This window comes from Mus musculus, chromosome 2 (assembly GCF_000001635.26).
Source record: "Mus musculus strain C57BL/6J chromosome 2, GRCm38.p6 C57BL/6J".
Lineage (NCBI taxonomy): Eukaryota > Metazoa > Chordata > Mammalia > Rodentia > Muridae > Mus > Mus musculus.
In genome coordinates, this window is record NC_000068.7 from 24,961,518 (window position 1) to 24,983,782 (window position 22,265).

General features: G+C 47.7%; 3 protein-coding genes across 37 annotated transcripts in view; 2 read left to right on the forward strand and 1 right to left on the reverse strand.

Moving 5' to 3' along the window:
- The first annotated feature begins 653 nt into the window (after window positions 1–653).
- Dph7 (diphthamine biosynethesis 7) lies at window positions 654–10,669 on the forward strand. 17 transcript variants are annotated; one of them, XM_006498242.4, is made up of 9 exons: window positions 657–1,293; window positions 1,506–1,639; window positions 1,939–2,026; window positions 4,043–4,137; window positions 4,985–5,157; window positions 7,368–7,437; window positions 7,533–7,598; window positions 7,989–8,161; window positions 10,006–10,646. In XM_006498242.4, the coding sequence occupies exons 2-9, from the start codon at window positions 1,632–1,634 to the stop codon at window positions 10,491–10,493; spliced, it is 1,161 nt and encodes a 386-aa protein (XP_006498305.1). In that variant the 5' UTR covers window positions 657–1,293; window positions 1,506–1,631; the 3' UTR covers window positions 10,494–10,646. The 17 variants fall into 17 exon arrangements, with proteins under 17 accessions (XP_006498304.1, XP_006498305.1, XP_006498308.1 ...); XM_030251985.1 differs by having other exon boundaries at window positions 659–1,108; window positions 4,040–4,137; window positions 7,346–7,437; NM_001355556.1 differs by having other exon boundaries at window positions 905–1,293; window positions 4,040–4,137; window positions 10,006–10,669.
- A 283-nt stretch (window positions 10,670–10,952) lies between these two features.
- On the reverse strand, window positions 10,953–13,581 carry Mrpl41 (mitochondrial ribosomal protein L41). Its single transcript, NM_001031808.2, has 2 exons — window positions 13,371–13,581; window positions 10,953–13,164 (listed from the first exon to the last, which is right to left on the reverse strand). The coding sequence occupies exon 2, from the start codon at window positions 13,139–13,141 to the stop codon at window positions 12,734–12,736; it is 408 nt and encodes a 135-aa protein (NP_001026978.2). The 5' UTR covers window positions 13,142–13,164; window positions 13,371–13,581; the 3' UTR covers window positions 10,953–12,733.
- Window positions 13,582–14,472: 891 nt separating this feature from the next.
- Pnpla7 (patatin-like phospholipase domain containing 7) overlaps window positions 14,473–22,265 on the forward strand; it is a 78,083-nt gene continuing 70,290 nt past the window's right edge. For 5 of the 19 annotated variants that reach the window (XR_001782552.2, XM_006498020.4, XM_006498014.4 and 2 more), the window contains exons 1-7: window positions 14,473–14,796; window positions 18,517–18,591; window positions 18,686–18,773; window positions 19,196–19,275; window positions 20,260–20,351; window positions 20,515–20,655; window positions 21,973–22,136. Coding sequence is in view for 15 of the 19 variants with exons in the window: in XM_006498020.4 (XP_006498083.1) it covers window positions 14,767–14,796; window positions 18,517–18,591; window positions 18,686–18,773; window positions 19,196–19,275; window positions 20,260–20,351; window positions 20,515–20,655; window positions 21,973–22,136 (670 nt within the window). In the remaining 4 variants the exon portion in view is untranslated. Of the gene's footprint in view, window positions 14,797–16,608; window positions 16,705–18,256; window positions 18,381–18,516; window positions 18,592–18,685; window positions 18,774–19,195; window positions 19,276–20,259; window positions 20,352–20,514; window positions 20,656–21,972; window positions 22,137–22,265 lie in introns of those variants that run through there. The other 14 variants (XR_001782553.2, XM_006498015.4, XM_017318030.2 and 11 more) reach the window with 11 other exon arrangements.

Here is a 22,265-nt window from a genome sequence, read left to right on the forward strand (position 1 = left end):
CTGCAAGCTAGGCTATATAGCCATATTCCTGCTTCAGTTCCAGGGCTGGATACCCAGGTGTCCTATGAATTTGCTTCCTGGAGCTGCTGTAACGAAGTGCCAAAAACTGGATGGACTAAAACGAAATTGTTGTCTGTTGGGTCTGTCTCATGGTTTAATCAAGACATTTGCTACCGCGGCCACTGCAAGTGCTGGGCAAAAGGGTGCTGCAGGTCTGTCTTGTAGCATTCTGGACTCACTTATGCATTCAGTGTCTTAGACTTCAAAGGTACACATTAAGTCCTCTGCATGTTTCCAAAATTTCCTTTACATGAAGGCTATATTGGATCAGAGCTTACCTGGAGCAGTATTTTGCCTCAGCAAAGACCACACATCTAGGGCTGGAGAGATGGCTCAGCAGTTATGAGCACTGACTGCACTTCTAGAGGTCCTGAGTTCAATTCCCAGCAACCACATGGTGGCTCACAACCATCTGTAATGGGTTCTGATGCACTCTTCTGGTGTGTGTCTGAAGACAGCTACAGTGAACTCATAAATAAAAAGTGATTTTTAAAATTATTTTTAGTTTTTCGAGACAGGGTTTCTCTGTATAGCCCTGACTGTCTTGGAACTCACTCAGTAGATCAGGCTGGCCTTGAACTCAAAAATCTGCCTGCCTCTGCCTCCCAACTGCAATTTTTTTTCTAGAAGACCACATATCCAAGGTCACGAGTTACTGGGGGCTGAGTATTTTAGAGACATAGCTGGAAGGCTTCTACATCTTTTTGAGGTCAGGTTTTTCCACTTTCCCTAAACGATTGATTCTTGCTCCCCGCACTTGGCACGACTGTGTATCGTGTTCCTATGGTCCTCCAGCCTGTAGGCGGCGCAGCGTCTCTGTACCGGGAATCTTCGGAGGGTCGGCAGTGACTGAGGGAAGTGGAGAGAGAGTGTGGCGCATGCATCCTTTGGTTCTGGCTCAATGGCGGGTAGCCACGCAGGGACGTTGCGAGTCCTGCAGGCAGTAGACACTGAGCTTACCGCGGACTCGGTGGAATGGTGCCCAGTAGAAGGTTACCAGCATCTGCTGGCCTGCGGAACCTACCAGCTGCGAGCGCCCAGGGACCAGGTGCATGACCGGGAGGGTGAAGCAACAGGGGCAGGAGAAGAGGGACTGCTAACCTCAGGGGCCTAGACTGTGAAAACTAATGGGAAGGGTAAAGTGTATCTTTCGGGACCGTGCCTACTTCCGGGAGGTTTCCTGAGCATCCAAAACAACCACTTAAGAGTAGAATTGCGGCGGTGTACCTGCAGGTAGGTCAGGACTGTCCTGGCTGTATTGGGTCTGGGAGAACGCCCTTGTTCATTGAACACTTGACAGGAAAAGAGATTTTTCTCAGAAATTGAAAGTACCTACCTTATAAGCTATTTTATGCTTTGGCCCTCCTTTTTGCTCCAGTTAGGTTTCCTATTCTTTGTTACCCCAGCATCTGAAATAATCAGAGAATATTCTGTATATTCTGTAGCCTGCACTGGATGGCAGTGAGCCTCAAGTTCGTTTAGGTCGTCTCTACCTGTTCAGCTTCAGTGAGCACAACACGGCTAAACCTCTGCTTGAGGTCCAAAGAAGGGACTCTTCTGCTGTCCTGGACATGAAATGGTAGGGTTTGGGTAACCCCTCCTGTTCTGAGAGCCTGATGCCCTCCAGTGATACAGTGAATAACTGAACTCTGTGTTCTGTCATTTGTGGTCCTTGGAACTTCCCTGGTCAGTTTCCCAGCCCCAGAGTCACGATTAGTCTGGGAAGCACCCTGAGATCAAGTTTGATAACCTGAAAAGCCTTTGTTTGGAGACAACAGTTGGCTCTAGTTTGGTTTTGGAAATGAAATACAGAAAGTCATTGGGATTCAGGAAGCTCTTCCCAGCTGTGAGTGCATACTTTTATCTGTTCTCCCTCAGGTGCCACATCCCAGTCTCTGGCCATGTGCTTTTAGGCTTGGCAAACGCCAGTGGATCCATAGGGCTGCTCCGCCTGATGGAATGTGAGGTCAGTGATAAAAGATGAAGTTTCAGAGGGAAAAGAACCAAGTGGAGACTGCTGAGGAGGAGGCTGTGCTGAGACAGTCATTTTTGTAGAATGATCTCTTCCATGGTAGACTTTGTTGTAAATATTTTAAGAAATCATGGAGTCAGCTGGGCAGTGGTGGCACCTGCTTTTAATCCCAGTACTCTGGTGGCAGAGGCAAGCAGATCTCTTTGAGTTGTAGGCCAACCTAGACTACACAGCACCTTCCAGGACAGCCAGGGCTACACAGTGAAACCTGTCTCAAAAAACCAAAAAGAAAAAAAAATCATGGAGTCTATTTTAAGTTGTACAGGGTTCTTGTGAGATGAGGACACCTGGAATATCCAATAGAAAGGTGTCAGTAGGTCTGGGTCTCTGTAGGGAATGCATTACAAGTCTGTCTTGGGTTTATACCAAGGCTAAGAATACCAGTAAATTTCCCATGTGCACGTGCCGTGCCCACATAGGCCAGAAGAAGGTTCCCTGGAGCTGGAGTTAGAGGTAGTTGTTAGCTGCCTGATATGGATGCTAGGAACTGAACTCTTTGCTAAGGAAGGGTAGGGAGAGCTTTAACTGCTGATCCATCTTTCTAGCTCAGAAATGATAGATCTTATAGGTTTTGGAAGAGCTGAATTCCTAAGTGATCTTTTGCCCATATGTTTCATGGTGATCCTGATTCATGCTTTAGCAAAATGACTCTACCTGATTATTGTGAGGAGGATCTGTGGGGACAATGGGGTACATCATCAACAAGGTGCACATTGCCCTAGTTGGGGGTTGGCGGGGACACACACCAATGACTATTGCTGTGGTGGGGTCAGGGTAAAGATCTAGAAGGTGCTGACTGGTGGTAACCGAGAAGCTGGGTAGGAAGTCTTGCTTTAGGTCTGTACAGTACAGTCTTGTCCTAGAAATGAGGGAAAGAGGACTGGGCCCAAGAGTCAGATTTCAAAGTAGGAGCACAAAATCCAAGAAAGAACTTTGGTATAGCTGCCTGCTGGGGAAGCCAAACACTACTCAGGTAGTTTAGATAATAAAATTCACATAGACCCTAGACAAGAGACGTAACTTCTCTTTAGGTTTTTGTTGTTGTTTTACTGGGGGAGTTCAAGACAGAGTTTCTCTGTGTAGCTTTGTAGACCAGGTTGGCCTTGAATTCACAGGTCTGCCTGCCTCTGCCTCCTGAGTGCTGTGCTGTGATTAAAGGTGTGTGCCACCACCACCTGGCTGAGAAATGATATTTTAGTGGCTGTCCTGGCTTCTGAAATGGAAGCAGTAGATCACTGCTATTTGCCTTGTCTCTGGGAATAGAATGTGCCAGGAAGGCACAATATAGAGTATGGCCCAGTAGTGGTTTGTGGAACCCACAAAGGAGGTTAATGTATCTAGGAGTACACAGAGGCAACACTGAGAAACCTTGTTCCCAAAGCTTATGGATACGGCAAAGTTCTTAAGGTATTAGTTCCCATGTCCTCAGGTCATGCCTTGTGCTCGATAAGTGGCAGGGGCTCACTGGTAGATGAAACATTCACTAGAGCACAGTGGAGACTGCTTGCCTAATATGCATGAGGCATCAAGCAACATCTAGGTATGAAAGCATAAATAACAACAACCAGGAGGTGGTGGTACACGCCTTTAATCCCAGCACTTGGGAGGCAGAGGCAGGCAGATTTCTGAGTTCAAGGCCAGCCTGGTCTACAAAGTGAGTTCCAGGACAGTCAGGGCTACACAGAGAAACCCTGTCTTGAAAAAAATAAATAAATAAATAAATAAATAAATAACAACAGCAAAAACTCAGGCGAGGCAGAGCCCACCTCTATACCAAGTGCTTGGGGAGCTAAAATGAAAGGACTTGAAAGTCCAAGATGAATCTGAGCAACTTAGAGGAGACCCTGTCTGCAGAAACAAACAGAAGTAACTGATGTCCTTTGCTCACATCCGGAGCACCTTAGGGATTGGAGGCTTGTTACACAAGAGTGTCCCTTTTCTCTCCAGTAGAACAACAGTTACACCCTGCAGCCAATATCCAGCCTCGCCCTGGATGAGAATTGTCTGTCCTTGTCAATGGATTGGTCCACTGGGAAATCTGTCAGGTAAGGGCTAGGTTTGGTTGGGTTCTGAGTCTCCTGAAGAATACTCCCTGTATCTATTCTAGAAAGGATTAAAGCTGCCTTCTGCTAGCTTGGTTCCCCAAATCTGTATATCATTGTCAGTCCTAACCTTAAAAATTGAAACTTGGGGCTGGAAAGATGGCTCAGTGGGTAAGAGCCCCTGACTGCTCTTCCGAAGGTCCGGAGTTCAAATCCCAGCAACCACATGGTGGCTCACAACCATCCTTAACGAGATCTGACTCCCTCTTCTGGAGTGTCTGAAGACAGCTACAGTGTACTTACATATAATAAATAAATAAGTCTTTTTTAAAAAAAGTTGAAACTTGTAGCATTTTGGACTGTTAGTGATGGTGAGAAGATGGGATGTTTAGGAGAAGCCAACCATGGTTTCAGTGATGAACTATGTGATAGTTTCATCCTTGGTGAGGTACCCAACAGGCCGTCTTGAGCCTGGTTACATGGCAGGGTCTCCTGGGACATCTGAGAAGCTGGAAGACGATGGTTGTGATGGTTCTTCCTGTAATGCCAGTATTTGGGAAGCTGAGGCAGGTGGATTTCAAGTCTAAGACCACCTGTCTCGCTGGGCAGTGGTGGCGCACGCCTTTAATCCTAGCACTTGGGAGGCAGAGGCAGGCGGATTTCTGAGTTCAAGGCCAGCCTGGTCTACAAAGTGAGTTCCAGGACAGCCAGGGCTACACAGAGAAACCCTGTTTTGGAAAAAAAAAAAAAAAAAAAAAAGACCCACCTGTCTCAAAAACAATTGAACAAAAAACCAGAAAAGGATGCTAACTAGACTTTAACAGCCTCTCTATTGGCTCCTTGTTTGCAGGGCCAGAGAACAGCCCTTGAAGATCATTAGCAGTGATTCTAAGGGGCAGTTGCACCTCCTGATGGTGAATGAGGGCACAGCTGAACTACAGCTAGTAGCATCTTGGCCAGCCCATCACTTTGAGGCCTGGATTGCTGCTTTCAATTACTGGCAGACAGAACTCGTGTATTCAGGTGAGTAACCTTGCACACTAGTACAGTCATCTCTGATGCTGACTTGTGACAGATAGGAAGACGAGGGTGGGGTGAGGCCAAAGCTATGACTGAGAATATGTGAGGCTTTAGGACTGTTTAGAAGGTACATCCTTGGGCCAGCAGCTGAGGCTGGCATCATGTCCCACTTCTCGGGAAGTGTGCACAGTTGGCCTTTGTTGGCTTTACGTGGAGCAGACACACTGCGCAGCTGCCCTGTTTCATGGTGCTCTTCCTATGAAATCTGCTTCCAGCTGCTGGTCATATTCTTTACTTGTTCTCTGTAGACTTTAGCATGCTGACTTCAGGTTTGTCCTTTTCTTTTATTATTATTATTTGGGGGGGGGGGGTTCGAGACAGGGTTTCTCTGTGTAGCCCTGGCTGTCCTGGATCTCACTCTGTAGACCAGGCTGGCAATGAACTCAGAAATCCACCTGCCTCTGCCTTCCAAGTGCTGGGATTAAAGGCGTGCGCTACCACGCCCGGCTTTGGCTCTCTTTTTATCGAGAGGCCTGCACCAACCCACTCCATGTCTTATTTCTCATGGGCCCCAGCACTCACCATGAGTCTTACTCTATGAGGAGTGCTTATTTTAATTTCCCGAGGGTGGGGGTCCTTCTCTGGGTTGCTTGCTTTCATACTGTTGCACGGTTTTTATGAAGTTGGTTAATTCTAGGATTAGTTCTACCACAAAGAAAGCTGATTTAAAGCACAGTTAGAGTGGAGCAGCCTCTGATCCTGCAGGATGAGTTTATTCACTCCACAGATACTCACTGGGTTTTGTCGCAGTGCCTCACGTCTGTAATGCCCATACTGAAGAGGAGTATTGCTGTGAGTCTGATGTCAGGCTGGGCTACATGCATCGCCAGAGTGAAGACAAAGCCAAACACAATAATCTTCATTTTTCTCCAAAAAAAAAAAAAAAAAAAAAAATGGAAACAAACATCCAAAAATCAAAATAACCCACCTCTGGCGCACGCCTTTAATCCCAGCACTTGGGAGGCAGAGACAGGTGGATTTCTGAGTTCGAGGCCAGCCTGGTCTACAAAGTGAGTTCCAGGACAACCAGGGCTATACAGAGAAACCCTGTCTCGAAAAAACAGAAAAAAAACCCTCCAAACTAGAAAACCAAAACCAAACAACGCCACAAACAGAAAATACAAGCACCGTTTATGTAATAGGGATGTCTGGGCTGGAGAGTTTGCTCAGTGGTTAGAACATTGGCTGTTCTTCCAGAGGTCCCGAGTTCAATTCCCAACATCCACATGGTGGCTCATAACTGTCTGTAACTCTAGTTTTAGGGCTTCTAGCACCTGCATACAGACAGATACGCAGACAAGTACTATTGAACATAAAATAAACAATAAAAAATTTTTTTAAAAAATTGGGATGCCTTAGCACATAGGCCATTTTCTCAAAGCTTAAATTGAATGGGGAGAGTGGAAGCCTAACATGTTATGTCACAGGGATTTATACAGTGTGGGAATGCTCTGGAATCAGAATAAAGGGGTGGTGCACATCACTCTGCTGTGAGAGAACAGCAGCCAGCACAGCTAGTGTGAGGATGGAAGGGCTTGAGATGAGAGGCAGCAAGGGCAGGCCGCAGGAGGAAGTGGAGTGACTGCAGAGAAGTGGCGTTTCCTGATTTACAGCTTAATGTTATAGGCTATGAAACAGGAGGGGAGAAAGTTTGGAGCCTACTGACCTGGGGAGAATAAGAGTGGCTTGTACTGGGGTCTGCAGAGATGATTCACTGGTTAAGAGCACTAGCTGCTCTTGCCAGAGGACCTGGGTTCAGTTCCCAGCACACACATGGCAGCTGCAGGGAACCTGATGTCCTCTTCTGGCCTCCATGGACGGGTGGTGGGTGCTGGGTATGTGGGGAATAGATGCATGTAAGATGGCGGATGAGTGATGTGTGGGTGGGAAACTGCTGCCTAGTCCACCTCATTCACTGGCTCCAATTCCCCAGGTCCAACTGACTCTAGAGCAGTAAACAGCATTTTTATCTTTCACCTAGGTTCCCTCAATTAGAATTAGATACAGTGCTTAATGACTGTTTCTGATGTTCTCTTGGGGCTTTCCTAACCAGTGGTACTGTAAAAGCACACAAGAAAGGCATATGCTCTAAGACTTTCTTGCAGATTCCTTATCATTCATATCATTGTAGATGGACTTCTGTCTTCCCACAGGGGGAGATGACTGCCTTCTGAGAGGCTGGGACACTAGGATGCTGGGCACACCTGTCTTCACTAGCAAAAGGTACCTGGAGCCAGGGTGAGAGCTTGGGCGTGGCTCCTCCATGCTCCTGTCTAAGAGATTTCACATGTACCTTGTCTGTTCCCCTTTGCCTGCAGACATTGCATGGGTGTGTGCAGCATCCAGAGCAGCCCCCATCAGGAGCATATACTGGCAACTGGAAGGTGAGTCCCTGCAGCAGGTCTGCTGCTCTGCACTCCTCAGCTCTGCTCCACAAGGACTTCAAAACTCAGTCCATAGCTCTCAGCCACCCCATACATAGTTCAGGCATTTGGGTCCAGAAAGTGGGGTTCACCTTTGTCCTTATAAATGGGACAGGCAGGTTACACTGGGCTTTACCTCCAGCACTAGGAAGGCAGAGACAGGTGGATTTAAGTTTGAGGCCAGTGTGATCTTTACAGAGTTCCAGTGCAGCCAAGGCTATATCATGAGACCCTGTCTCAAAAAAAGGCAGTGGGACAGGACTTGGGAGGTATTTGCTGCTGCCACAAGGTCATGGGGAAGAGGTGAGTGAGCATGGTCTTTCCTGTGTGCCAATGCTTGGATGGTTCCAGCTATGATGAGCATGTTCTGCTGTGGGACACTCGAAACATAAGACAGCCATTGGCGGATGTACCAGTGCAAGGAGGTGTGTGGAGGCTCAAGTGGCACCCAGTTCACCACCATCTACTCCTGGCGGCCTGCATGCACAATGGCTTCAAGATTCTCAACTGCCAGAAGGCCATTGGTAAGTGGGGACATAAAGCTGACTAAAGGGTAGGGACTCAGGTGATTTTTCTCCATGGGCTATATTCAGAACTTATACCTGCCTTGTACCTCAGGTTCAAGAACCCACTTTCATCCTGGCTTCCCATGCCCAGCCTTCTGTATTGTGCAGCTCCCTAACCCCTTCCTGTCTGTCGGGAAGCATTACCACGTGTCAATGGCCACCCTTGCCCTGCCTTCTCTGATGTTTCTGCTTTTGAACAGCGTGGACTCTGGTCACCCCATGATGCACATGCATTGTCTTCCCCCTGGCTCCCTTTCTCCCAGAGCCTGGTGTTAGTTAAGTCCAACTCTACCTATGGCTCTGGGTAGGGAGCGTCACTTGCAGGGCGAGCCGTAGGGAGCTCTTGGATGTGCTTGGGGAACCACAATATGAGCTCACATTATCAGAACTGTTTCTCCCCTCCATTTCTCTTTCCATGCCCTAACTTCTTTCTTCCTCATCCAGAGCACAGTTTTGCTTCTTGCCCCTCTCCCTCTGAAAAGACGCAATCTGAAGACTACTTCAGATTCCCATCGTTACATTGCTGGTCTTTAAGCCATTATTACTCCTTGTATCTCTTTAGTTGTCATTCTCTTTTTAAAAAAGATTTGTTTTTAACGTGTGTGTGTATTGCATACAGGGTCTCATGTAACCAAGCTGGCTTCAGATTTGATATGTATTTGAAGCAGGCCTTGAACTCAATGGCAATGCCCCTGTCTCGGCATCTTGGATACTGGGATTACAGAAACAAGCATATGTGGGATCCCTGCTGGGTTTTGAGGATCATTTTCACCATGATCACCCACCATGCTCCTGACTGAGCCTGCCCTGGCTTAGTCATCTGTCCTTCCTCTTTCTGCAACGTCTCTTCCATGCTGTTGTGGCGCTGTGCTGCTGCTGCTGCTTAGTGGCTTATTTCTGACGCTCTCCTCATCTGCCAAACTATCCAGGGAAGTTACCAGAAAGAAACTGCTTCTGCAGACCTACTCAGGCTGCAACTTTCTAGCCATTGTCCTACAGCCAAAGGCAGCTGCTCACACTTGCTGGAGTCTTCTTGGCCTCTGTGCTGCACTGAGCCCCACATTGGGATATTCTCCCCCCTCTCGCATTCTTAAAGATATATCTATACCTATATAGAGAGAGACAACACTGTAGCTGCCTTCAGACACACCAGAGGAGGGCATCAGATCCCATTACAGATGGTTGTGAGCCACCATATGGTTGCTGGGAATTTAACTCAGGATCTCTGGAAGAGTCAGTGCTCTTAACCGCTGAGCCATCTTTCCAGCCCCCCATTGGTTCTTTTTTAAGATACTTGTTTTATGTAAGTGTGTGCATGGGCACTATATGCATGCATGGTGACTGAGGCAACCAGAAGAGGGCATACAAACCTCTGAACTGGAGTTCCTGGGAGTGCCATGTGAGTCCTCTAAACTGAACCCATGTCTTCTGCAAGAGTTGCAATTGCTCTTTACTGTTGCCATCTCTCTTTCCTCTCATTTGCTGTTTTCCTCTTTCCATCTTACTCCTGTGTTCTTTGAGAATGAATTTTGTCAAATCCTCCAGTTTGGAAGCATGTCCCCTGTTTGTGGGTCTCGTCTAGCCCTGGCTGATCTCAGAGACACAGTGCACATTGCAAAATGCATATTTGTTTTATTTCTGTACCCACCTGTCTACATTTTCATTCTTACACAGATTTTCCAGCTATTCAGTAAATGTGTACTACCTGAATGGCTGCTATTGGTGGAAGTTGATGGGAGTTATAAATGGAAGCTGATTAGCTTTGAGTAATGTTGTTTTTCCTCTTCTGTCTCTTACTACAGAGGAGAAGCAGGACATAACTGTTTTAACATCCCACGAAATGCCTAACTCATTAGTATATGGGGCTGACTGGTCCTGGCTTTTCCATTCCATGAAGCCCACTCCTACCTGGTTCTTTGATCAGAATGACATGGGAGTCAAAGCAGCAGACCACTCTAGCCTAAAGGTCACAGAGGAGCCACCAATACATTCTCAGGAACAAACCATGGATCGCCAAGTGGAAGGCCCCGCTAACGCTCATACCAGAGCTGAACTGAAGGCTTCTCTCCTTCCATTAACAGAGGACATGAAAAACAGCAAAGACTGCTCCTCATCCTCAGTCAAGACTCGTGATCTTAGCCACTGCTCTGGTGGGCAGAGCTTTGACAATAGCCTCCTGGCCACCTGCTCCTTTTATGACCATGTTCTCCACCTTTGGAAGTGGGAGACGAATCAAGCTCGCACTCTTTGCAGTGGCACTGGATGTGATTTGGGGAGTGCTGACCATTGAGAATGGACTCTTGTGTTACTGTTTTGGCAGTGAATTTCCAGCTCTACAACTAAGTGTTCTGGGTATATTTTGACTTTCAGCTCTTCATTTGTATTAAGTCCCTGCTTACATTAAATAACTTTTTTTTTTTTTTTTAATTTTAGAAATCTGTAATTATGTGTATGCATCTGTCTGTGTGTGGTTGCTGGAATCCCCTTCGAGCTAGGGTTACAGGTGGTTGTGAGCCACCATATGGGTTCTAGGAACCATACTTGTGGGTCATAATTGTTTTATGTATATGAGTGTTTTTTTTTTTTAAGATTTATTTTTTATGTGAGTACACTGTCACTGTCTTCAGACACACCAGAAGAGGGCATCAGATCCCTTTACAGATGGTTGTGAGCCACCATATGGTTGCTGGGAATTGAACTCAGGACCTCTGAAAGAGCAGTCAGTGTTTTTAACCACGGAGCCATCTCTCCAGCCTGTGCATGAGTGTTTTATTGTGCCTGGTGCTCCCAGAGGTCAGAAGAGGATATTGGATCACCTGGAAGTAAGAGTTACAGACAGCTGTGTGCCACCTTTGTAAGTGCTAGAAGAGCAGAGAGCACTAGTAACCCCTGACCCACTTCTGGTCTGCAGCCCCTATAGTTTTGATTTTTTGTGATTACACAGATAATATTGTGCACATGTGGAGATCACAGGACATGCAGAAGCTGGATCTCTCATCATGTGGGTCCCAGGGATCCAACTCTGGTGTCAGGCTCTGCAGGAAGTACCACTGAGCCTTCTTGCTAGCCCTACAGCCCCTCTTTTAAAACTCTCACCTTATAAAATTAGTAGAAGTTATTTCCTAAACAGAAGTTTTACCTTTTTTTGGTACTGGAAGTGGCACTATCCAGGAACACAAACTTGAATTACTTGTTATGGTCCATATCACTCATCACTTAATCATAGCATTAATAACTTATTAGTTCTTATGTCTACATAGATGGCTTCTATGGGAACACAGACTATGGAGCTATCAAGAGTCCCATTTTGATTGTCTTATCTGGAGAGAGCATTGGAATGTGTCTAACCCTCAGTATGATACACAAGTGTTCAGAAGAGAAAATGTTATTTTTTTAAATGAAGTTCCATCACATACAGGGACTTACACATGGCAGACAAGTTATGGTTTTCTAGCACTGAACTGTATTCCCAGCTATCTTGTGCTTCCCTGGGCCTATATATTTCAGGCTGATCATAAGCTTACTATGTAGTCTAAGCTGGTTGGGCTTTGAACTTAAGATCCACCTACCTAAGCTTCCCAAATGCTGAGCTCACAGCTCTTTAAGACGGGCTGTGGTGATTGATCCCTTTAATCCCAGCACTCAGGAAGCACATGAAGACGGATCTCTGTCAGGCTGAGGGCGGCCTGGTGATCTACATAGCAAGTTCTAGGACATCAAGACTCTTGTCTCCAATAAAAAAGACCTTACTACATAGCCCAGGCTGGACTGACTTGTAACCCCTTCTTAGTCTCCTAAGTGTCCAATACTACCTTGTTTGCTTCTATGTATACATGAGTGTGGCAGATAGGGGTTAACCTCAGCTGCCATTCACGATAGCCTGTCTTGAGCCACGGTCTCTTGCTGGGATTTGAGGTTAGCTGACTAGTCTAGACTTGGCTGGGCAGCAAGCCCCAGAGATCCTGTTGTCTCCTTCCTATTGCTGAGATTATAAGTATGGGCTTAACTTGGGTCTTCATGAATACATGGTGAGCAATGTTTTTTTTGGTTACCATTAAAGGGATCACTTCTCAACTGCTGGCCCAATTATAAATAAAAGGTGTTAAATATAAGGGTTAGCTAAGTCTTAAATGGGACAAATAATGTCTCAGGGGCTATGATGAATCAGGTAGACTAGACTGGTCATGAAAGCAGGTGACACTAACTGCTCTTGTGACTTCCATCTTAGGGCTCTCCTTGGGGATGGCTACTTTCACCCAACAGGAACTACCCTCACCTTGGAGCCAGAGAAGTGTGCCCCCAGACTTGACTTGGTTGGGATTTGTTATGAACTCTATAGCTACTGCATGGAGTCTGCCCTGCAGCACACTTCAATGACTTGATTCAAAACACATACTGTACGAGACACTAAAGGCATTTAATAGAAGTGCGCTAGGAAGCTGCCCCTACTCTTTGAGACAATAAGAATCCAAGGCTTGGTCAGTACTGTCTCCACTTTGTAGACAAACTTTTGGCCTCTCTCATGGTCTTCTAGCGTGGGAAATTCTTAGGATATAATTGGAACAGCTTGCCTTCCTGTGTGGGCTCGAAGCCGTATTTCTCCAGGTTGTTAGCATCAAATGTCCCTTCTTTAAAGTCTTTTTCGATAGCGGGTGCAACTGTTTCCTGGAAGAGCGCTTTGGCGGTCAGAGGTGTGTCTATGCCTGCAGGAGCTCGGTAATTAACGTAGGGCTTGAGCTTGAAGCCCGTCAAGTCCGGGACGACAAATTCTGGAACCATTTCTTTTATTTGCACAAACTTCCTATCAGAAGTATAGATGCCTGTTTTCTTGGCACCCCGACTCTTAGTGAAGGTGCGTGGTCCCCGCTTGCTTGTCCACTTGCTCATCCTGTCAGCTCCCCGCACCAGGCCTTGAGTCACGGCAGTCAGGAAACCCATGCTGGGCTCTGGATAAATCAGCTCTGAAAGAACAAGGAAGGCAGCTGAGGGAATCAATCAGAGCCAGAGGAACTTACCCAGAACCGGAGAGCCCAAGAGCAAAGATGGCTGTGGTGCCTGTGGGAGCCGAAGATACGAGAAGCCACGGGCGCAGAGGACCGGCCCGGAAAGATCCCGGACCCCGAAGAAGCCCGTGCAGGTGGCGCCAACTGGAAACGCTCATACCGACCTGGGCTGACGGCTCTAGAGCTCGGCCCGCAAGGGAGAAAGGGAGAACCCTTTCGACCTGAGACAGCTCAGACACGGTTTCCCCAGCCTGAGCCGTTTAAAACACCGCCTGACCGGTCACTCCTTCCAAGGCACAGCAAGGTCCTCCCTGCGTTTCCGACCGTAGGCGGGGTCAGACACTCCGTAGCAAGAGCCTCGCCGACTGGTCACCAGGGCGCCCAATGCCCAGCCTCAGCCGAGCGGAGGGGGTGCGGCCCTGGAGGCTAAGCCAATCCGCGCAGTCGCGCAGAGCCGGATGTGGATCGGGCGCGCGCCGCTCTGCTCTGTCGCCTTGAGGCGGGAGGTGGTGGTCGGGCTCTAGCCTATGGAGCGGTCGCTCTTAGCTGTCGTCAGCCCCACGACAGAAGGCTCACAACCGCAGCGCCTTAGTCCGGCCGTGGGACTGGTGCGAGCATCATCCGTGCTGCCCTAGGTGCTGGGAGTAGGGGCTTGCGGACCCTCCGAGTCACTTTCGACCCTTGGTTTCCCGAACTGTCGCGCTATCGAGGACCGGCCAGCGACCGGCGGTCTACCCCACAGTCTGGCGCGTGGCCAAGTCTATGTGGTCCTCTAGTTAATCATCTTTGGTCCCACCACACGCACCGAGCCTGTGATGTCGTCCACACGCTGCCCGCTGTGGCTGGGTCTCTTTTCACCCTTCACCTCTCTCCTTCGATACCCGGTCCTCTAGTCCCTCCCTTGCTCTCCTCGGGGGTAGGGGTGTTACTCCTCGGCTATAACCATCTCCTCTTCCCTCACTCCTCTTGATCGAGACCCCTTCTAGGCTGGGATCTTTTCTGTGCCTCTACACCGCGTTCTTTATCTTACCCCCTTGCCTACATCACTCCGCTCGGGTGAGGCCCACCCTCTAGCTGGTCACATTTCCCTGTCGCTTGCCTCCTTCTTCTCTGTTCTGCTTTGCTCTTGTGCCACTTTCTTAGCTGTCCCACCAGTCTCAGCTGTCCCACCTCCCTGAACTGTCAGCCACTTTACACTTCTGGTCTCCTCCCCTAACTCCACCTCCCAACCCCAGACGGCCGTCCCCACGTGGCCGCTTGATCCCTGACTGTGCTGCTCAACTCCCCACCCCCCACCCCAACCCCGGGCAGCAGTTGTGGGTTCCCCTTAGACCACGTGAGGGCTGTTTACAGGAGACGGAAGCACACAGAGAAAGCAGACGCTTCTGGAAAACAACTTGTTTTGGAGCACAGAGTTCTGAAGTCTCTTCCAATAAGAGCGTTTGTGTGGAAAGGAGCTGGCAAGACTGGAACTACAGCTGTCCTGCTGTAAAGGTTCGGGTACAGCAGTTTGTCTCAGCCTGTCTCCTTTTCGCCCTCCACATTGCTTTGCTTTCAGTCATGCAGAATGAGGAAGATGCCTGCCTTGAGGTAGGTAGACCAGACATGGGCGAGACCAAAACCCTTAAAGTCCCCAGACGGAGCATTTACAGAGATCAGAGGACCCTTTCCCTCAGGTGTCTACCGAGGCTTCCTGAAGATCTAGGGGAATGTGGGAGTGGTGACAGGTATTTCCCTGTCCCGAGCTTGACACTTGTTGCTAGACAATGGTTCTTCACAGTGTGGGCTATGGAACTTGGCTGTTAGATCATCATGAAGCTTTCTTTCCCCCCTCTTGTTTTTGTTTCGAGACAGGGTTTCTCTGTGTAGCCCTGGCTGTCCTGGAACTCACTTTGTAGACCAGGCTGGCCTCGAACTCAGAAATCCGCCTGCCTCTGCCTCCCGAGTGCTGGGATTAAAGGCTTCCTCCACCACGCCTGGCTTTCTTTTCCCCTCTTAAAATCACAGTTGTTACTTCCTGTTTTCTCTTAGGACTTTTGTATTTTAGAGTCTTTTTATCAGTCCAACACTAGCCACATCCCAAAAGCCATTATTATTATTATTACTATTTTGACACAATGTCTCTCTACATCTGTGGAACTCACTCTAGAAAAGAATGACCTTGAACTCGTGTAGAGACCTGCCTGCCTCTGCCTCCCAAGTGCTGGGATTTTTTTTTATAAGCAAGAAAAGTAAATCCATAAGAATAACTGTAAAAAGCTAAACAGGCTGGGATGGTCCACTGCGGCAGACTGTACCTAGGTGCCTTTCCTTAGATAAAGTAAACTCCGAAGAACATAGAGGGCGTGGTTGCTGTGCTCTTGTGCACCCCAGTTGATATGGTCATGAGAGCTGAGCTGGGGCAGTGGAGAAGGGAGGTGAGTGCCTCAGTTTTGAAACCAAAAACATACTGGCTCTATACACTGTACAACAGGGCTCTGGCTGACAATAGACGGTGTGCAATAGTGATCCCACAGATTGTATCAGTTGGTGGGGTAATAGTACCTTGTGACACTCGCACCTTGTGACATTCACACCATGAGGAAGTAGCCTAAGAACAGACTGGGCCAGTCTGTGGTGGCCAATGCCTTTAATTCCAGCACTGCCAAAACAAACAAACAAACAAACAAAGAACATACTGGTTTTGTTTTCGAGACAGGGTTTTTCTGTGTAGCCCTGGCTGTCCTGGAACTCACTTTGTAGACCAGGATCTCCTTGAATTCAGAAAGTTCTCCACCTGCCTCTGCCTTCCCATTGCTGGGATTAAAGACATGCAACACCAACTCCTCTGGAACATACTTAGTGGAACATGTTCGTCCTCATCCTTAAACAATACTCAATTGTTTGCCTCCTGAACTAAGATCACAAGGATGAGTTTTCTAGGCAACCCACTTACTCTGTTAGGATGCAGAACTGTGCCTTTGGAGTTCTTTGTTGTGTGACCTTCAGCTCTCCTTGGGTTTCTGGAGGGATTGCTGAGTCTGAGGCATGCTGTTTATTTTTAAGGCTAGGCTTTGGTAATTAGAAGATAGGTAGAAGCTGCAAAGGATGGGTAAATGGGCCCCTACACTATTCAGTTCCTAACTTTTTGGGAGAAAGGGGTGGCTGGATATTGGAGGACTCAGGGACAGATGCAGGTCTGGTTTTTTTTTTTTTTTTTTGTCTTTAGCTTTTGGGGACAGCGTCTATTGTGGGTCACCCCTCACCCTTACATTCTGAGTTTTTACTTCCCTGCCGCCTTCCCTCCCCTGGATCTGGTCCTTAGACATCTAAAATCCTGTCAATGCCTTCTTGGAGACCACAGGTGGCAGAGACAGGATTCTCTTTGAGAAGTAAACTGACATTGTATGTCTCAATTTCCAGATGGATCTTTCCTTGGGGCTTCTTTTTTGTCCAGCGTCCTTTTTTGCTTTGAAGACTGCATTTCACTGGTTGCTTAGGCCGGGCTTGAACTCCTAGGTGAATATGATCCTCTTGCCTCTTCCTTTCAAGTAGTTCATGGTATACTTTTTTTTTTTTTTTTTGGTTTTTCGAGATAGGATTTCTCTGTATAGACCTGGCTGTCCTGGAACTCACTCTGTAGACCAGGCTGGCCTCGAACTCAGAAATCCACCTGCCTCTGCCTCCCACCAAATGCTGGGATTCAAGGTGTGTGCCACCACTGCTATACTCTTGACGCACTCTCAGGAGTTTCTGAGCATTCATTCTGATTGGCTTTCATGGATTGTGGGGTTTGTGATCCTAGTCCTATTGGCATCCAGAGGAACCAAGACATAGCTTTGACCTGCCCTAGGCTTACTTCTTGAGGACTGGAGAGCCAGAAGTCGGGTTTATTATTTGCCAGTAGCAAAGTGCTACCCATCCCAGTGCCAAAAGAGACAGGGTGCTGCTTTTCTGTCCTTACAGTTGAGCTCAGAGGGTCTCAGCACCCCTGCAAGAATTGATCTTTTTTCTAAAATTAAAAATATAGTTATTTGGGCTGGAGAGATGGCTCAACAGTTAAAAACACTGATTGCTCTTCCAGAGGTACTGAGTTCAATTCCCCAAAACCACATGGCGGCTTATAACCATCTGTAATGGGATCTGATGCCCTCTTCTGGTGTGTATGAGCAACAGTGTATTCATATACTTTAAACAAAAAAACAAACAAACAAATCTTAAGAAAAAAACCAAACAAGCAAAATTTAAAAATATATATATATAGTTATTGGGCTAGAGTGATGGCTCAGAGGTTAAGAACACTAGCTGTCAGAGACAAAGTTTGGAGTTGTGACGAAAGGATGGACCATCTAGAGACTGCCATATCTGGGGATCCATCCCATAATCTGCTTCCACACGCTGACACCATTGCATACACTAACAAGATTTTGCTGAAAGGACCCAGATATAGCTGTCTCTTGTGAGACTATGCCAGGGCCTAGCAAACACAGAAGTGGATGCTCACAGTCAGCATGGATCACATTGGATGGATCACAGGGCCCCCAATGGAGGAGCTAGAGAAAGTACCCAAGGAGCTAAAGAGATCTGCAACCCTATAGGTGGAACAACATTATGAACTAACCAGTACCCCAGAGCTCTTGACTCTAGCTGCATATGTGTCAAAAGATGGCCTAGTCGGCCATCACTGGAAAGAGAAGCCCATTGTACACGCAAACTTTATATGCCCCAGTACAGGGGAACACCAGGGCCAAAAAGTGGGAGTGGGTGGGTAGGGGAGTGGGGGGGAGGGTATGGGGGACTTTTGGGATAGCATTGTAAATGTAAATGAGGAAAATACCTAATAAAAATACTTAAAAAAAAAAGAACACTCTAGCTGTTTTTCCAGAGATTTGGAGTTTAATTCCCAGCAATCACATGGTGGCTCATCACCATCTATAATGAAATTTGGTGCCCTCCTCTGGCATGCAGGCAGAACACTCTACATAAGCAAATGTTTAAAAAAAAGACAAGTATAAATCAAGTTATTACATTTCTTTGTATATGTGTGTAACTTTGAGAAGGTAATAGCATCTACATAGTGTGGAGGTGAGAGAACAGCTTATGGCAGTCTGTTCTGTCTTGGACCGTAGGACTTTCCAGGATAACACTCAGGTCCTCAGGCTTGGCTGCAGATGCCTGGTCTGCTGAGTTGTCTGGTAAGCCCCAGTTCTCAGAAATCTTCAGGGTATTGATTTCCTTCCTAGCTTCTGACTTACTTTTGTTCTCTAATCAAGCTCAGACTGAGAAATTGGGCCCCTTGTCTGTCCAGCCTGACTTCTGTTCTCTCCTCAGGCTGGCTACTGTTTGGGTACCACCCTGAGCTCCTGGAGGCTGCATTTCATGGAGGAGCAGTCCCAGTCCACCATGGTAATCCCTATGGGCTGCCCAGGGGATGGGCCCTGATAGGCCTGCAGCTATGTTCAGCCTTGCTGACCCTCCTGTTATCTCCCATCCTGTGTAGCTGATGGGGATTGGAATTGGCGCCCTCCTTACCCTAGCCTTCGTTGGTATTACCTTCTTTTTTGTATACAGAAGAGTGAGAAGATTACGTGAGTATCTTGGTTTGGACTCTGGCTGAGCTGTGGGGCTTTGGCTGCATTTGTGTCCTATGAGATGTTTAGAGCTTCTTGAAGCTTCTGTTAAAGGCTTATTGGAATGTGCGTGCCTACTGGAGCTCAGGTTGACATTCCCAGTCTGTCCATAGCCTTTTCTGCTCTCTCCAAAGCTAGGATCCAGTAAGAACAGTAGAAACTCTGGATTCTTCTAAGATGAGTCTATGTTACTGCTTTCCCAGCTGTCGGAGCGGTAGCCAAGGACAGGGTAGAACATGGTTTGTCGTCAGCACCTTCACCTTCAGGGCCTTTCTTGCGCTTGTAGTTTATTGTAGTTGCAACCATTTTCAGCATACAGCCATTCAAGGCTAGTCACCCGGACCCCTGCTGTTTCACATGCTCCCGCTTTCCTCTCACAGGACGGGCAGAACCCACTCCTCAGTACAGGTTCCGGAAGAGAGACAAAGTAATGTTTTATGGCCGGAAGATCATGAGGAAGGTAACTTTCATGGAAGCCCTGGGTTGCACAAGATGGTGGTGAGAGTCTCTTCTGAAGAGTCCTTGGTGGAATGGGGATCTGCTGCTAGCTAGCAAGCCCTCAAGGTCCTGATCTCTCTAGCTCCTGATACACGCTGCCATCTGCTCTGCTTAGGAGATGGTTTAAGTCATCCTGAGTATTATCTACCTCCCCGTAAGAACCAACACGTTTGACCTAGAAATACCTCACTTGCCCTGGAGGCAGCCAGAGGGGCATGGTATTGGTGGATGTGGATCTGGCTTGAAACACGTGAACTGCCTTAGCGGACAGGGACACTCGGGCTTTCTGAAGTGCTGGTTTGTGTTAACAAGAAATAGGATAGGAAAGTGCTTTTCAGAAATATTCCTGGGTATAGAATGGACAGGCACAGAGGGCTTGTGTTTGCCCCAAGGTGGGTGGTCACTGCCAGATTGGGAAAGGTGAGCCAAAGGACCCACCTCCCGGGAACGCCGGTAGACCAGTGCCATCCCTAATGACCACAGTTATCCTAAGGTAAAACATTGTGGCTTCTTTTCTATATTTGTGGGAGTTCTCGATCCTAACTCTGTAGTCCTCCTGCACTGAGGGTCAGGGGCTGGTGGCTAGGGATGAGCAGGCTGGCCTGAGTCCTTGTTCACCTTTGATTAGTTGCCACAGCTGGTCCCTTCTGCTTCCTCCCTCTCCCCTCAGGCTTGGCTTGGCAACTTCAGGGCAGTAGGACTATTCTGTGGGGTTTATGGGTCTGTGAGGTGTGCTCTTGTCCAAATGGTATCCCTTTGTCCTGGACTGCTCTATCTCCTTCAAGAAACCCGGCGGGTAGTGGGGGTTGGTGAGAGTAACACCTAGTAACTCAGGTCAGCACGGTAGCAAATCATAGCCAGGTCCAGGGGACAGACAGACTCTGAGGCGGAGGGCTTAGACCTTGCCAGTCAGTGTCAGCACCCTGTCTTTCTCTTGGTTCTGCAGGTGACCACACTCCCCCATACCTTGGTTGGGAATACCTCTGCACCCCGGCAGCGAGTCAGGAAGAGGACCAAAGTGCTGTCTTTAGCCAAGAGGTACTAAGGGATCCCCTCAGGTCCTTCCCCCTGCTGTGGCTCCCCTCATGTCAGGACACGCCAAGGCAGATGCTTCTTCAGGCTTTGAAGTTTGGGTATTGGGTATCCAATAGTATTGGGTTTAGGCTCCATCATCTCTTACTTAAGTGTCTCTGCTTTGCAGGATTCTGCGCTTTAAGAAAGAGTATCCCACTTTGCAGCCAAAAGAGCCTCCGCCCTCCCTGCTTGAGGCTGATCTTACAGAGTTTGATGTGAAGAACTCTCATCTGCCATCAGAAGTCTTGTACATGTTGAAAAATGTTCGGTAAGTCAGTGGATGGGCTGCTGGAGGGCTCTGTCTAGGGCATGTCTCTGGAGGCATCCACTTTCCTTCCTTGGATTGTCTTTGACCTGGCCTTCCTATGTCGGGGGTGTTGGCAAAGTCTGTTTTCTTCCCACCTTGGGACTGCTGCTTCCATGCTTCATGGTAGCAGAAATGTTCAACAGAGTCAGGGTGCTTGGCCTCGGGTGGTCAGCTCGCCGATTAGCTGTTCCTTCCTGTTCTACTCAATAATAGTTGGCAGCACTTTTATTCCCAGTGTCAAACTCAAGAATAAGTGTGAGAAGTTGTGTATGGGTGAGAAACTGCAAGCTGGCTCCCCCACCACACCCTCCCCCAGCACTCTCTCACCTATCCTGGCAGGCTCTTGCTATGTAGCCTAAGCTGGCCTTCAGCTTGCAATCCTGTGCCTCATCCTCCCAAATGCTGACATCCACATACCATTCTGTCAGCTTGCTTTTTTTTAAAGGTACATTATTTTTAACTTTTGAAATATTATTATTTGGGGGGGGGTATGTAAGTGAAGACAGGTACACATGGGCCACAGCATGTGTGTGGAGATTAGAGGATAGTTTTCCCTTTCCATCTTCATGTTGTGTGGTTTGAGGAAGAAAGGCCCCAACAGGCTCATAGATTTGAATTCTTAGTCATAAGGGAGCAGCACTATTTCAGAAGGATTAGGAGGTGTGGTCTTGTTGGAGAAGGCTTGTCATTGGGGATGGACTTTGAGGTTTCAAAAGCCCTCCCTCCCCACCATACATGTCTGTGGATCAGGATGTAGCTCTCAGCTACTGCTCCTGTACCATGCATGCCACCATGCTTTCTACCGTGATCATAATGGCCTGTAAGCACGCCCTCGGATTCTTCTGTAAGAGCTGCAGGGTAGTGGTGTCTCTTCCCAGCCTTAGAACAGTGACTGAGGGGAGAGGGCATAGGGGACTTTCAGAGAGGAAACTAGGAAAGGGGATAGCATTTGAAATATAAATGAAGAAAATATCTAATTTAAAAAAAAAAAAAAGAACAGTGACTGAGGTATGTGGGCTCTGAGGATTGAACCTCATGGCCCACATCACTGGGAGGGGCTTTGCCTTCTGTTCTGTGTTTGACTTACATTACTACTCACAGTGAGAGATATTCGAGCTGATTAGTTATCTTAGAAGTTTAAAATTCTGATTGCCTAGAATGCCAGATGAGCTGAATCAGCCTTATAGAGCTCTGGGCCAGCCCTGGCCTTATTGTTAGTGGGGACAGTGGCCTATATCCCTTACTCTTCCTTGAGAGCATTTGTTCTGTTTGTTGCAGGGTTCTAGGCCACTTTGAGAAGCCACTATTTCTGGAACTTTGCAAACATATGGTCTTTGTGCAGCTACAAGAAGGGGAGCACGTATTCCAACCTGGGGAGCCTGACATCAGCATCTATGTGGTTCAGGACGGACGGCTGGAGGTCTGCATCCAAGACGCTGTGAGTGAGTGGCCAGGGTGGGGTGGGGCAGGGGCCTGAGCTCTTAGCTGTCTATCATTGTAAAGCTTTGAATAGCTGTCCATCAAAAAGTTAGTGTATTGGAATTGGAAAGGTGGCTCAATGGTTAAGAACA

Coding starts and splice junctions, on each gene's coding strand:
- Mrpl41 (NM_001031808.2), bottom strand. CDS start 13,141: ATGGGTTTCCTGACTGCCGTGACTCAAGGCCTGGTGCGGGGAGCTGAC.
- Dph7 (NM_026044.4), top strand. CDS start 962: ATGGCGGGTAGCCACGCAGGGACGTTGCGAGTCCTGCAGGCAGTAGAC. Junction 1,640..1,938: donor GCTGTCCTGGACATGAAATG/GTAGGGTTTGGG, acceptor GTTCTCCCTCAG/GTGCCACATCCCAGTCTCTG. Junction 2,027..4,042: donor TCCGCCTGATGGAATGTGAG/GTCAGTGATAAA, acceptor TCTCTCCAGTAG/AACAACAGTTACACCCTGCA.